This window comes from Oryctolagus cuniculus, chromosome 13, assembly GCF_964237555.1.
Source record: "Oryctolagus cuniculus chromosome 13, mOryCun1.1, whole genome shotgun sequence".
NCBI classification, from domain to species: domain Eukaryota; kingdom Metazoa; phylum Chordata; class Mammalia; order Lagomorpha; family Leporidae; genus Oryctolagus; species Oryctolagus cuniculus.
In genome coordinates, this window is record NC_091444.1 from 35,032,745 (window position 1) to 35,045,565 (window position 12,821).

The window sequence follows — 12,821 nt, forward strand, 5'->3', positions numbered from 1 at the left end:
TTTGTTCTTTATTCTTATTTCTTGAATTGATGTGTTTATTATTCCACATTTGTGTAGATACTCATTGGTTTCTTCCTTGTTTTTTCACTGTGGCGGATTTTATCTCTGGACTAAGCCTCGGTGGATTAGTGGAGTGTCTACTTTTTCATTGAATACCTAGAGGCTTGTATTGGTGTGACCAGGGAACTGTTCAGTGCTTCAGGGTAAAGGGCGTGTCTGGGCATGGTAAATCTCTCTCTCTTGTTTTTAATCAGAAGGGAGATTTGATTGACTGGCACAGAAGCACAGTGCTTGCATACAAGTAATACTCAAAATGGCACAAAATTTAAAATTTGTAAACTATTTTTTCTGGGATTTTCTATTTAATCTCTTCAGACCACAGTTGACTTGGAAAGCAAAACTATGATAAGGGGGAAATGCTGTATTCACTTTGTAACCTAAGAAATTCTCCCAACAACAACGTTTTATTTCTACAGATACCAGGGTCCTACTCTTAACGAGGCTTCCATCAGAAATACTATTTGAGAGAGGAGAGGGGAGGAATAGGAACAGCCTTGATATTTCAGGAAATTGCGCAACAGAAATTTGCAATTCTGCTGTCCTTTTCTTTTTCCCCTTTTCCCTCCTGATGTACACCCTCCCACACACTTTGCCTTTGTTGATGAATAATCACTAAGAACATATGTGGTAACATTTACTATTTTCAAATGTGTAATGAGTCTACTTTTATTTCAGTTAGTTGATAACATTGATTAAAGAAATCAAGTGAGTGATAATTTTTTTTATAAAAATTTATTTATTTGAAAGAGTTACAGTGAGAGAGGGAGAGAGAGAGGTCTTCCATCTGATGGTTCATTCCCCAATTGGCCACTACAGCCAGACCTGCACCGATCAGAAGCCAGGAGCCATGAGCTTCTTCCGGGTCTCCCATGTGTGGGTGCAGGGGCCCAAGGAATTGGGGCATCTTCTACTGCTTTCCCAGGCCATACCAGAGAGCTGGATCGGAAGTGGAGCAGCTGGGACTGGAACCGGTGCTCATATGGGATGCTGGCACCTCAGGCCAGGGTGTTAACCCACTGTGCCATAGTGCTGGCCCCAGTGGTAATCTTTTTAACATTTACATGTCTACATAATCATATTTTTAAAATAAATGAATTTCCCTACAAAATTTTATTTAAATATGTATAATGTGACCAGGATCTTTGAGGAAATTCTCCCACCCAGCACATTGGTATTTTTATAGATTTCAGTGTTTTGAGCTTTGCTTTCAAGTTTTTATCTCCTGGTCCTTGATTTTGAGTAAATGATAATAAGTTAGGGGAAGGTACCTGGGGAGCCAAGTAGTTAACTTTAAGAAGGGTTCCACATGGAAAGTTATTTTTCTAATTAGAAGAATATTGTCAAATAAAGTTTAGAGATGGAGAATGTTTTTGATAGGATATGAAAAAAAGAAAATTAATGTATCAGTACCTAGGATCAAAACAAATTCTGTAATAATAGAAAGTTAGCAGTTTTTTAAATTGATACAGAATTATTCAAGCATATTTCTCTTCAAACATTTTTTAGAATATTTTATTTATTATTTTTTTGAAAGATAGAGTTACAGACAGTGAGAGGGAGAGACAGAAAGAAAGGTCTTCCATCCACTGGTTCACTCCCCAAATGGCTGCAATGACCAGAGCTGGGCTAATCCAAAGCCAGGAGCTTCTTCCAGGTTTCCTACATGGTGCAAGGGCCCAAGCATTTGGGCCATCTTCTGCCTTCGCAGGCCACAGCAGAGAGCTATATGGGAAGAGGAGCAGTGGGGACTAACATTGGCACCGTATGGGATGTTGGCACCCCAGGCGAAGGATTAACCTGCACCACAGTGCCAGCCTCTCTCATTAAATATTAGTCTTTCCATCATATACAGAATTATTTTTTAAACAATTGAGCCCAACAGATCTTTTATTTATTTATTTACTTATTTATTTGAAAGGCAGAGTTAGAGAGAGAGAGAGATCTTCCATCCTCTGGTTCGCTCCCCAAATGGCCACAAACACTGGAGGTGGGCCAGGCCAAAGGCAGGAGCCGGGAGCTTCTTCTAGGTCTCCCACATGGGTGCTGGGGCCCAGGGACTTGAGCCCTCCTCTGCATATGCACAATAATTTTATCCTTGGATTCTAAGCTCTCCCTAGCCTCCAGTTCCCCCTTACCTGATGATGAATATAAAAAAATTCCCCTCCTCTTGTGGGCAGCATTATGGCATAGCAGGTTAAGCCTCAGCCTTAGGATGCCAGCATACCATATGGGTACCTGTTCAAGACCCAGCTGCTCCACTTCCAATCCAGTGATGTACCTAGGAAAGCAGCAGAGGATGGCCCAAGTGCTTGGGCCCCTGTACCCCTGTGGAAGACCCAAAAGAACCTCTAGGCTCCTGGCTTTGGCCTGGCTCAGCCCCAGCCATTGGGGAGATTTTAGGAGTGAACCAGCAGGTGGAAGATCTCTCTCTAGCCCTCTCTCCTCCCCTCTCTGTAACTGCCTTTCGAATAAATAGAAAATCTTAAAAAAAAAAAAAAATCCCCTCAGCCTTACGCCTTCCCTTTTTCATTGTTTAAAAAAGCACATACATTTATGTTAACCATTTTAAGCCTCTGTTCCAGTGTTGTTAACTCAGCACATTGTTGTACAACAGATCTTTAGAATCTTTTCATCTTAATGTAACTAAAACTCTGAACTCATTTGTTTCCCCCATTTCCCCTCTGTCCAACCCTGAGCTACCACCATTCTACTTTATGTTTCCATGAATTTGACTACTTTAGATACCCCATATAAATGGAATCATGTAGCTTTGGTATTTCTGTGATTGGCTTTTATTTTACTTAGCATAATGCTCTCAAGGTCCACCCAGGTCATAGCATATAATCAGTTGGCTTTTTTGAGGTTGAATAAGTAATATTGCATTGTATTTATACAACATATTTTCTTTGCCCATTCATCTGTTAGTAGGCATTTAGTTTGCTGTCACAACTTACCTATTATAAATAATGCTGCATTGAACATGAGAACAAATATCCCTTTGATTTTATATTTTCGGTGCTTTTGGATAAATACCCAGAAATGGGATTACTGGATTTTATAGTAGTTCTATTAATTTTTTGAGGCATCTTCATACTATTTCCCATAGCAGCTGCACTATTTTGTAATACCACATAATTTAATGCACAAGGGTGTAATTTTTTTCAATCTTTCTCAACACTTATATTTGGTGTTTTGATAGTGGCCATCTCAACAGACATAAGGTGACATCTCATTGTGGTTTTGAGTTTCTCTGATAATTACTGATATTGAGCATCTTTTCATGTACTTCTTGACCATTTATATATCTTCTCTGTAGAAAAATGTTCTATTCCTTTGTTCATTTTTTAATTGGGTTATTGAGTTGTAGGAGTTTTTGATGCATTATGGATATTAACCCCTTAACCAAGGTATGGTTTGTAGATACTTTCTCTCATTACATAGGTTGCCCTCCCTATATTGTCGTCTTTTTTTTTTTTTTTTTTTTTTGACAGAGTGGACAGTGAGAGAGAGAGAGAGAGAAAGGTCTTCCTTTGCCATTGGTTCACCCTTCAGTGGCCACCGCGGCTGACGCGCTGCAGCCAGTGCGCCACGCTGATCTGAAACCAGGAGCCAGGTGCTTCTCCTGGTCTCCCATGGGGTGCAGGGCCCAAGCACTTGGGCCATCCTCCACTTCACTCCCGGGCCACAGCAGAGAGCTGGCCTGGAAGAGGGGCAACCGGGACAGAATCCGGCGCCCCGACCGGGACTAGAACCCAGTGTGCTGGCGCCACAGGCAGAGGATTAGCCTATTGAGCTGCAGCGCTGGCCTCTATATTGTCTTTTAATAGCCCAGTACTGACTATTTCACAGCCTCAATTTAAATCTGACCCTGGTAATTCATATTAAACCATTTGCACCCTAATTCCTAACTCTAGACTTAAATTTTAACTACCTCTTTTTCATTTTCTCTGTGCTGTCTACTGACTAACCATGATTTCCATTCCCTATGATCTCTTTATTCCTAATATTTTTAGTAAGTGGTAACTTTAAAATACAGAAATAAGTTTAGTAGAAGACCAGAAAAGTTATAATCACCTCATTAACCTTAAATGTGAAAATAAGAAGCAGAGGTTAAAATTAACAGATTCTATGTTCAAACTTTCAAATTTGAAAAAACTCTTTTTAAATGAATATGCAAGTAAGGTTATTTTGAATCAATAACCTGATGAGTATGTGGGATGATTGTTCCCATTGTCATAGAACAATATATGTGTGTCCCAAAGTCCTGCCCCTACTGTTGGTTCACTAATCAAACTAGAAACTGTCACTTTAATTCGAAACATCACATGATCCTTATTGTATGAACCAATAAATTTTACTCTTACTAAAATAGACTAAGATGTGTGACTCAGTATTCTGATAGACCGAACATAATGTTAAGTTCATTTCCTAGCAAATAATGAAAGATCGATGGATGAATGTTGGTCACGAAGAAGAAGAACTAAAGCCATATGCTGAGCCTGAACCAGATTTCAATGACACAAAAAGAATAGGTAAGTATTTAGGTATTGTTCAAAGTATTTAACTTTGTCCCTAAACTGCAATTTAGAGTTGCATAGTCTACCAATATCTTGTTTTAAAATATGAATAGGAGGGCAGGCATTGGGCACAGTGGTCAAGATGCTGCTTGGAACACCCACATCTCATATTAGAGTGCCTGAATTCAAGGCTCAGCTCTTTTTCCAGTTTCAGTCTTACTGATATGTACTCTGAGAAGCAACAGATGATAGCTCAAGTACTTTAATCTCTGCCAATCACATCGGAGACTCATGTTGAGTTCTGGGCTCCTGTCTTTGGCCTGGCCCAATTCTGACTGTTGTGGACATTTGGAGAATACACCAGCAGATGGAAGATCAATCTTTCTTTCTGTCTCTGTATCTCTCTGTCTCCCTCGTCTTTTCAAATAAATTGAAAATAAATAAATAAAATTTAAATATATTTGGAAGCAATTTTATTTGAAAAATATTTGCGTTATAATCTTAATGATAGATACTAATCATTACAAATTTCAACTTTCTTAGTCTGTTCTTACATATACCATGTTCTAATTCAATTATTGGCAATACTATTATAAAAATTAAAAGAATGTAGATAAACCTAATTCTTTCCTCCATCCCACACAAGAGAAATGACTGATTAAGCCATTATGCTGAACTGTTGAAATCTTTACTTAATATATGCTAAATTGATCTTCTGTATATAAAGATAATTGAAAATTAATCTTGATGTGAATGGAAGGGGAGAGGGAGTGGGAGAGGGGAGTGTTGTGGGTGGGAGGAAAGTTTTAGGGGGGGAAGCTATTGTAATCCATAAGCTGTACTTTGGAAATTTATGTTCATTAAATAAAATTATATATATATATATATATATATATATATATAAAGCCATCATGCTGATCAGACTGCTAAGTATCAGCAAATGTAGCATGTGTTTTCACCAAAATTTTAGAGGTACTGAACTAAAAGAGTTGACCACTTTGAATTTCCCTTTGTGTTTTCCACTCTGTTAGTAAGGTCTATAGGCCTTTCCCACTTATTCTGCTACTGCCCAAAGCCAGTCAGTGCTCTGCTTCCAACTTGCTTTCTTTGTCTGTCCTGCAGAAAGCCCTCAGAAACTTACAGTGAGTCATCTCCACTGGGCTCCTCACTGGCTTGAGGGCAGATAGCGTGGGATAGCATGTTAGTATCCGGCACCTGATCAGAAGAATGACTTGTGAAATTCAAGCCTTCCAAAGAAGAATCAACCTGTGACAGATCAGAAAGCAGAAATTGTTGAGAGATGAGAAAAACCATGAGTAGCTGAGGGTATATTGAGAAAGGGAGGAGGGATTTTATGTACCACAGAGGTTGGCACAGTTTCCATTGGACAAAGTCTTCTCAAGAATGTACTAGTCGGGCCGGCGCCGCGGCTCACTAGGCTAATCCTCCGCCTAGCGGCGCCGGCACACCGGGTTCTAGTCCCGGTCGGGGCGCCGGATTCTGTCCCGGTTGCCCCTCTTCCAGGCCAGCCCTCTGCTGTGGCCAGGGAGTGCAGTGGAGGATGGCCCAGGTGCTTGGGCCCTGCACCCCATGGGAGACCAGGAAAAGCACCTGGCTCCTGGCTCCTGCCATCAGATCAGCGCGGTGCGCCGGCCGCAGCGCGCTGTCCGCGGCGGCCATTGGAGGGTGAACCAACGGCAAAAGGAAGACCTTTCTCTCTGTCTCTCTCTCTCTCACTGTCCACTCTGCCTGTCAAAAAAAAAAAAAAAAAAAAAAAAAAAAAAAAAAAAAAAAAAAAAGAATGTACTAGTCAATGAGGAATTGAGTGAACCCATGAAGATATGAGTATAACCGATCATGTAAATAATTACTGCATTAAAAAGTATGACTGTACAGCCTCTGTGATATATAGTTTCAATTGGTTGATAAAATAGAAGTTTTAAAAAATGAATCTATACATTTTGAGGACTTAGATTCATACCCAACACTGGCAAACCTGCTCATGCTTGTTGATTTGTTTACTAAAATCAACCCATTTTCAGAAACTGCATTTTTTCCCCCAGATGTTATGGTCACCATGGGTTTTGCACGTGATGAAATAAATGACGCCTTAATAAATCAGAAATATGATGAAGTTATGGCTACTTATATTCTTCTAGGTAGAAAACCACCTGAAGTAAGTTTTCTTTTTTTAAGTTACTGTATATACTGTAAGTATATGATATAATGTTTTTAAGTTACTGTATATACTGTAAGTATATGATATAATGTTAATAAACATAAAATAATGTAAAGACTGTAACATTTTTATTTATTAGAATTCAGAATGCCAAATTTTGACTGACTTTCATATCTGGCTACAAAGAGATTTTTTTTAACCGAGCAGGTCTGCTACCTTGCTGAGCTCCAAGAGGCACTACTCAGGGTTAGTCTCTGAGAGTGCTATCCCCCAAGGCTGTGCAGTGCTCAACCTGTGCTTTCAAATGTTAATAGCCCTGCCAGAAGTAATACAGTTGTCCTTGGTGTACAGAAAAGACAGTGACTGAAACAAAAGGCAATGACAGCATTTAAAACAAGATGTATGTCTTAAATGGTTTATAAAATGTATGTCTTAAATGGTTTATAAACATAGGAACCCAGGGAAAGCTTATTTTGTGGTACTCTTCTCTGTAGAGTGTCAGATGGCTTTGATGCATTCAAATGTGAATCCTCTAGGCCAAGAGAGGTTTATAGTAAGAAGATAGAGTCAGAAAATAACTGTATACAAATGGTGGTTTTTTTGGGAAGGAAATATAAAGGGTATTGACAGTCAAGAACAGAGTCCCAGGAATTGGCATTTTGTTAAAAATTAGACCTCTATAGCAGCGTTTACAGAAACATCTGAAATTAATAACGATTGACTAGTAACTAAGAATGAAGCACTGCATTCCACCTGACCTGTATTGAACCTTCCCTGTACTGGAAAATGCTAAGTACTGTGAATATAAAATAGAAGGAAAGCCTCTGCTCTCAAGGAGCCCTCAGTCTAGAGGGAGGATAAGCAGTCTGCTGTGCGGTGGGCGCTCTGGTTGGAGCAATGCACAGGACATTCTGGAAGCTTATAGGACAATGGGTGCCTACCACAGGCAAGGTCAGACCCACCCAAGTGAGTCTGTGAGATGTATAACTATGTGACTCAGGCAATTGATTTAATTTTCTGCACCACAGTTACCTTATTTATAAAATGAGAATCATAGTAGTCCTCATCTCTTAGGTTGTTGAGAGTAAATGGATTTATACTTACAAACTCCTTAGGTTACTCTGTGCTCTTTGTTGACTGTTAGCTATGAAAAATATCCTCATTAGTGTTCTTTGAGTGTCTGTCATTAGCATCATCCGTATTTCAGTTTAGATTTCCCATTGGCATGCCAGTGATCCAGTCATAAGTTTGCTGGCAACAATGAGAAGGGGATTGCTGTCTCAGACCCTAGTTTACCATACTTAGTTCTAAGTAGATGCCGTTTCCTGACAGAACCATTAAACCAAATTTCACTTTGTAAATGCAGAGAAAACAAGACAAACAAGCAAAAATATGTATGTTTGTATGTATCTGTGGATAGGCCTACATATGTGTGTAGGTTCAAAATTTTAGACTTTTACTAAATTTGAATGCCAGTAATGTCCTGTGACTCTCTTAATCTGTTTTTCCATCCATAAAGTGTAAATAAAAGCAGCATAGATGTATTGTAATCATTAAGCAAAATAACATCTATAAAGAGCTTAAGATAGTGCTTCATATATAATAACCATTCAGTAATTGGTAGCTGTTATTGGCCTTTTTGACTAAACTCAGGACTTGTGTAGAATATAGAAGATTACAAATACTCCCTGAAGCACATTCTTATCAAGTTCCCTCTCTGCTTCCAAACCTGAAGCTCTATATCAAAACTACAGTGTTTTGCTTTAGTTCTGATTGCTCTTTGTCTAGCTTTAAACTGTATATAAAACCCAGAAGGTGTATTGTTTATCTAAATACGTTTTTGGCCTTTCTTCTTACAGTTTGAAGGCGGTGAGTCGTTATCCAGTGGGAATTTGTGTCAGAGGTCCCGGCCCAGCAGTGACTTAAACAACAGCACTCTCCAGTCCCCCGCTCACCTGAAGGTCCAGCGGAGCATCTCGGCAAACCAGAAGCAGCGTCGTTTTAGTGACCACGGTGGGGGGAAAGTCAGATCAGTGAAAAGACAGACTGGGTCACGCAGACTTGTGTGTTTTAAGCGTTACACACTCATATCGCTGTGTGCTTGTCATCCAGTTCTCATACATTTGCATTATTGAATGACACTGACCTGAGCTTTTTAATCAGAAAGTTTCATGTTAGTTCAGAGCATAAAACATACAAATATAGCAGTTTTTAACATGCAGTATTTGTTTGTGAGAAGAAAACACATGAGTTGACTTTTAGCTAATTGTGCTATTTTTAAAAAATCTAGCTGGTCCATCCATTCCTCCTGCTGTGTCCTATACCAAAAGACCTCAGGCCAACAGCGTGGAGAGTGAACAGAAAGAGGAGTGGGACAAAGACGTGGCTCGTAAACTTGGCAGCACAACGGTAGGATCAAAAAGCGAGATGACGGCAAGCCCTCTTGTGGGACCAGAGCGGAAAAAATCTTCAACTATTCCAAGTGTGAGTAGCTACGCTGGGACATCGCAATTTGTTGTCAGAGTCTTCCATGAAAGGTTCATTTTTTTAATTGATTTTTTAATGTTGTCAGAATGACTACAAGTCAAGGCTGTGTGTGTAGTAAGGAAAATCACCCATTTCTGTCCCCTTTTTTTTCATTCTTTCTCCTTTGTCCAAAGCTCCTCAGACTTGGTCTGCCTCCCAGCTAAAACCTGATACTCAGGAGCTGTTTGCAGAGAGACACTGCTCACACCTCTGCCTGTGACCTCTGCAGGGCATGCCTCTGACCATAATGGTCCCGTTGGCTGGTGGGGAGGGGCCCTGAGCAGGTGAAGAATAAAGGGCAGCCCATGGGCTTCTGGGCAGATGTACCGGCTTCACTGCCACAGGTTCCGCTCAGTGTGGAGTTGACTTGCTCCTGCTTACACAGAGCTGCCTATACCTCTGCTCTGCCCTTTTCTCACCAGGTCACAGGAGGAAGCAAATAAAAACAATGTTCTCGTTACTCCAAGTGACTGGCTGGCTGCTGCTGTAGGAGAGCAAGCTGACACTCTGAAGAGTTTGCCTTTTACTCCTTTTTTTTTCTTTAAGATTTATTTATTTATTTGATTTGAAAGAGTTACACAGAGAGAGAAGGAGAGGCAGATAGAGAGAGAGATCTTCCATCTGCTGGTTCACTCCCCAATTGGCCGCAATGGCCGGAGCTGCACTGATCTGAAGCCAGGAGCCAGGAGATTCCTCCAGGTCTCCCACATGGGTGCAGGGGCCCAAGGATTTGGGCCATCTTCCACTGCTTTCCCAGGCCATAGCGCACAGCTGGATTGGAAGTGGAGCAGCCAGGACTTGAACCAGCACCCATATGGGATGCCAGCACTGCAGGCAGTGGCTTTACCCGCTACGCCACAGCGCCAGCCCTGCCTTTTACTCCTAAAATGTGTGTGTGTGTGTGTGTGAGAGAGAGAGAGAGAAAGAGAGAGAGAGAGAGAGATCTTGTTCATATAACATTTCAATTAAAATTAAATGAATTTTTTCAAAATCATTAGCAGATTAGAAGCATTTCTTTGACTTTCTGTGAATACAGTTGGAATTTTAAAGTTGCTTTTTTTTTTCTTCTTAAAGAGCAATGTGTATTCTGGAGGTAGCATGGCAAGAAGGAACACCTATGTCTGTGAAAGGACCACAGATCGATACACAGCATTGCAGAATGGAAAAGACAGCAGGTAAATGTCAGTATGCCAGGTAGTCGTACCTTCGCTGTTCCCCATCAGTGTGCTTGCCACAGTGCCTGTTGCTTTAATACAGAATAGTTAAGACTGTAGCCAACCATCTTGCCTTACTAAGGTGTTTCTTATTCTCTACCAGGATGGAAGGATGGGAATATATCCAGAGAAAGTAGGAAGTGAATCCTTTAACTTGGGAATTTCTGAATAGACTGATGGTGACTATTTCAAATCATGGCATCGTAATCTGATCACTGTTATTTGAATCTTATCTCTTAGGCTACTTCCTTCTTCCTTCCCTCCTTTCCTTTCCCTCTCTCCTCAAGTCATTAATGTATCCAAATAATAATGCCTTTCTCTTCCTTCCTCTAAAGAAATGTGGCCATCTCAGCTGGCCCAGTTCCTAAAGTGTTTTATTTTATAAAATCATATTGTTTTTGTTATTTAAAAAAATTAACTTCTTCCATCATGAGTTGGAAGTACTACTCATCCATATAGTGCTAAAGAACATGGAGCTCCCTCTAGGAACTTGTGTGCTTAGTTCCATCTCCAGTCATTTCAGTAGCATGCACAGATCAGTGTCACATTCGTACCCACTCAATCAGAAGCATGTAATGTAAGTGTTCTGGAAGGTAGACAAAGGTAATTCCTTGGACATAAGAACCTCTAAGATTAGAAAGATAGTCAGAAATTGATTTCTGACTTGTTTTCCCTGTACTAAATTCTCAACCATAACAATTAACCTACTGATTCATGACATGAGCTACATGTGTTTTGGTGATGTTTCCAGAGGTAGTGTTTTTGGTATAATTATGAATTCTTACTTCATGAGTAATAGACAGCAAACAGAGACACATCATAGAAAGCTTTGATTTTGGGAGCAAGTAAAAAATGTCTTTTTGAAACTGTCACACAGTCACAGAAATAATTTCATATCTTTTCACATATGTACAGCAGGTGTGTGTGAGAGATATTTTCTGTGGAAAGATAATGATTGATTTATGCTGTATACTTTCAACAAGAATATTGTTTCAGGGGCTGGCATTGTAGCATAGTGAGTTAAGCTTGTACTTGCAACACCATTATAACATATCAGAGTGCCAGTTCAGGTGCTGGCTGCTCTGCTTCTAATCTAGCTCCATGCTAATGTGGTGCAAAGGCAGTGGATAAAGGCCTAAGAATTTGGGCCCCTACAATCCATGTGGGAGACTGAGATGGAGTTCCTGGCTCCTGGGTTAGCCTAGCCATTTGGGGAGCGAGCTAGTAGATCAAAGCTCTCTCTCTCCCCCCTCCTCCACTTTTCAAATAAACAAAACTTTAAAAACAAAAGTAATTATTTCAGTAGCCATTGATGTTAATTTTTTTTTTGACAGGCAGAGTTAGACAGTGAGAGAGACAGAGAGAAAGGTCTTCCTTCCATTGGTTCACCCCCTAAATGGTCGCTACGGGCAGCACGCTGTGCCGATCCAAAGCCAGGAGCCAGGTGCTTCTCCTGGTCTCCCATGCGGGTGCGGGGCCCAAGCACTTGGGCCATCCTCCACTGCACTCCCGGGCCACAGCAGAGAGCTAGACTGGAAGAGGGGCAACCGGGACAGAATCGGCGCCCCAACAGGGACTAGAACCTGGGGTGCCGGCGCCACAGGTGGAGGACTAACCTAGTGAGCCACGGCACTGGCCAATAATGTTAATTATTAATGTTAGTTTCTTCTCCATGTTTCAGTCATGAAAGATTTTATCAATTTAGATTCTTGAAAATCAAGTCCTTAAATTTTAGTAAACTGTCATTTTTCTTCTGTTTTACATCCCAATGGTCTTTTCAACTGCCTTATGCCGAAAGCCTCACGGAGATGTCTGTGAGCAGCATGTCTTCAGCGGGCTCTGCTGTGGCTTCCGCCGTTCCCTCAACACGACCCCGCCACCAGAAATCCATGTCCACTTCTGGCCATCCTATTAAAGTCACACTGCCAACCATTAAAGATGGTTCTGAAGCTTACCGGCCTGGGTAATGTGTTGGCTCCAGTTCATTAAGAAACATAGCACCATATGAATATACGTGAGAGTCACCATCACAATTAAGAGTTTTCTGAAAAGTTTCATTTATAGCAAAGGACAAGTGGAATTGTACCATACACTTTCTGTGTACTTAACAAATGTTGCCTATACCAAATCATTTTCCAGAGGATTTTATCTTCAATCCACCCATAAAGTCAAATATGACTGCCTAATTTGTCATTTCAGTAAATTGAATATTTTATAATTTAAACATAAAAAATAAAAGATTACACATTGAGATGTCTGAGTAATCATCTTGACTCCTGCAAGTGACTTCTTAATAAAACTGGTCTTACGTTTTTGTACCAGTGA

General features: G+C 40.5%; 1 protein-coding gene across 5 annotated transcripts in view; it reads left to right on the forward strand.

Annotated features, from left to right (window-relative positions):
- MARK1 (microtubule affinity regulating kinase 1) overlaps positions 1-12,821 on the forward strand; it is a 159,077-nt gene that overhangs the window by 134,194 nt on the left and 12,062 nt on the right. For all 5 annotated transcript variants that reach the window (XM_008268408.3, XM_051820590.2, XM_051820589.2 and 2 more), the window contains exons 10-15: positions 4,493-4,592; positions 6,641-6,753; positions 8,616-8,769; positions 9,047-9,240; positions 10,357-10,457; positions 12,295-12,459. In XM_008268408.3, coding sequence (XP_008266630.1) covers positions 4,493-4,592; positions 6,641-6,753; positions 8,616-8,769; positions 9,047-9,240; positions 10,357-10,457; positions 12,295-12,459 — 827 coding nt within the window. The remainder of the gene's footprint in view (positions 1-4,492; positions 4,593-6,640; positions 6,754-8,615; positions 8,770-9,046; positions 9,241-10,356; positions 10,458-12,294; positions 12,460-12,821) is intronic.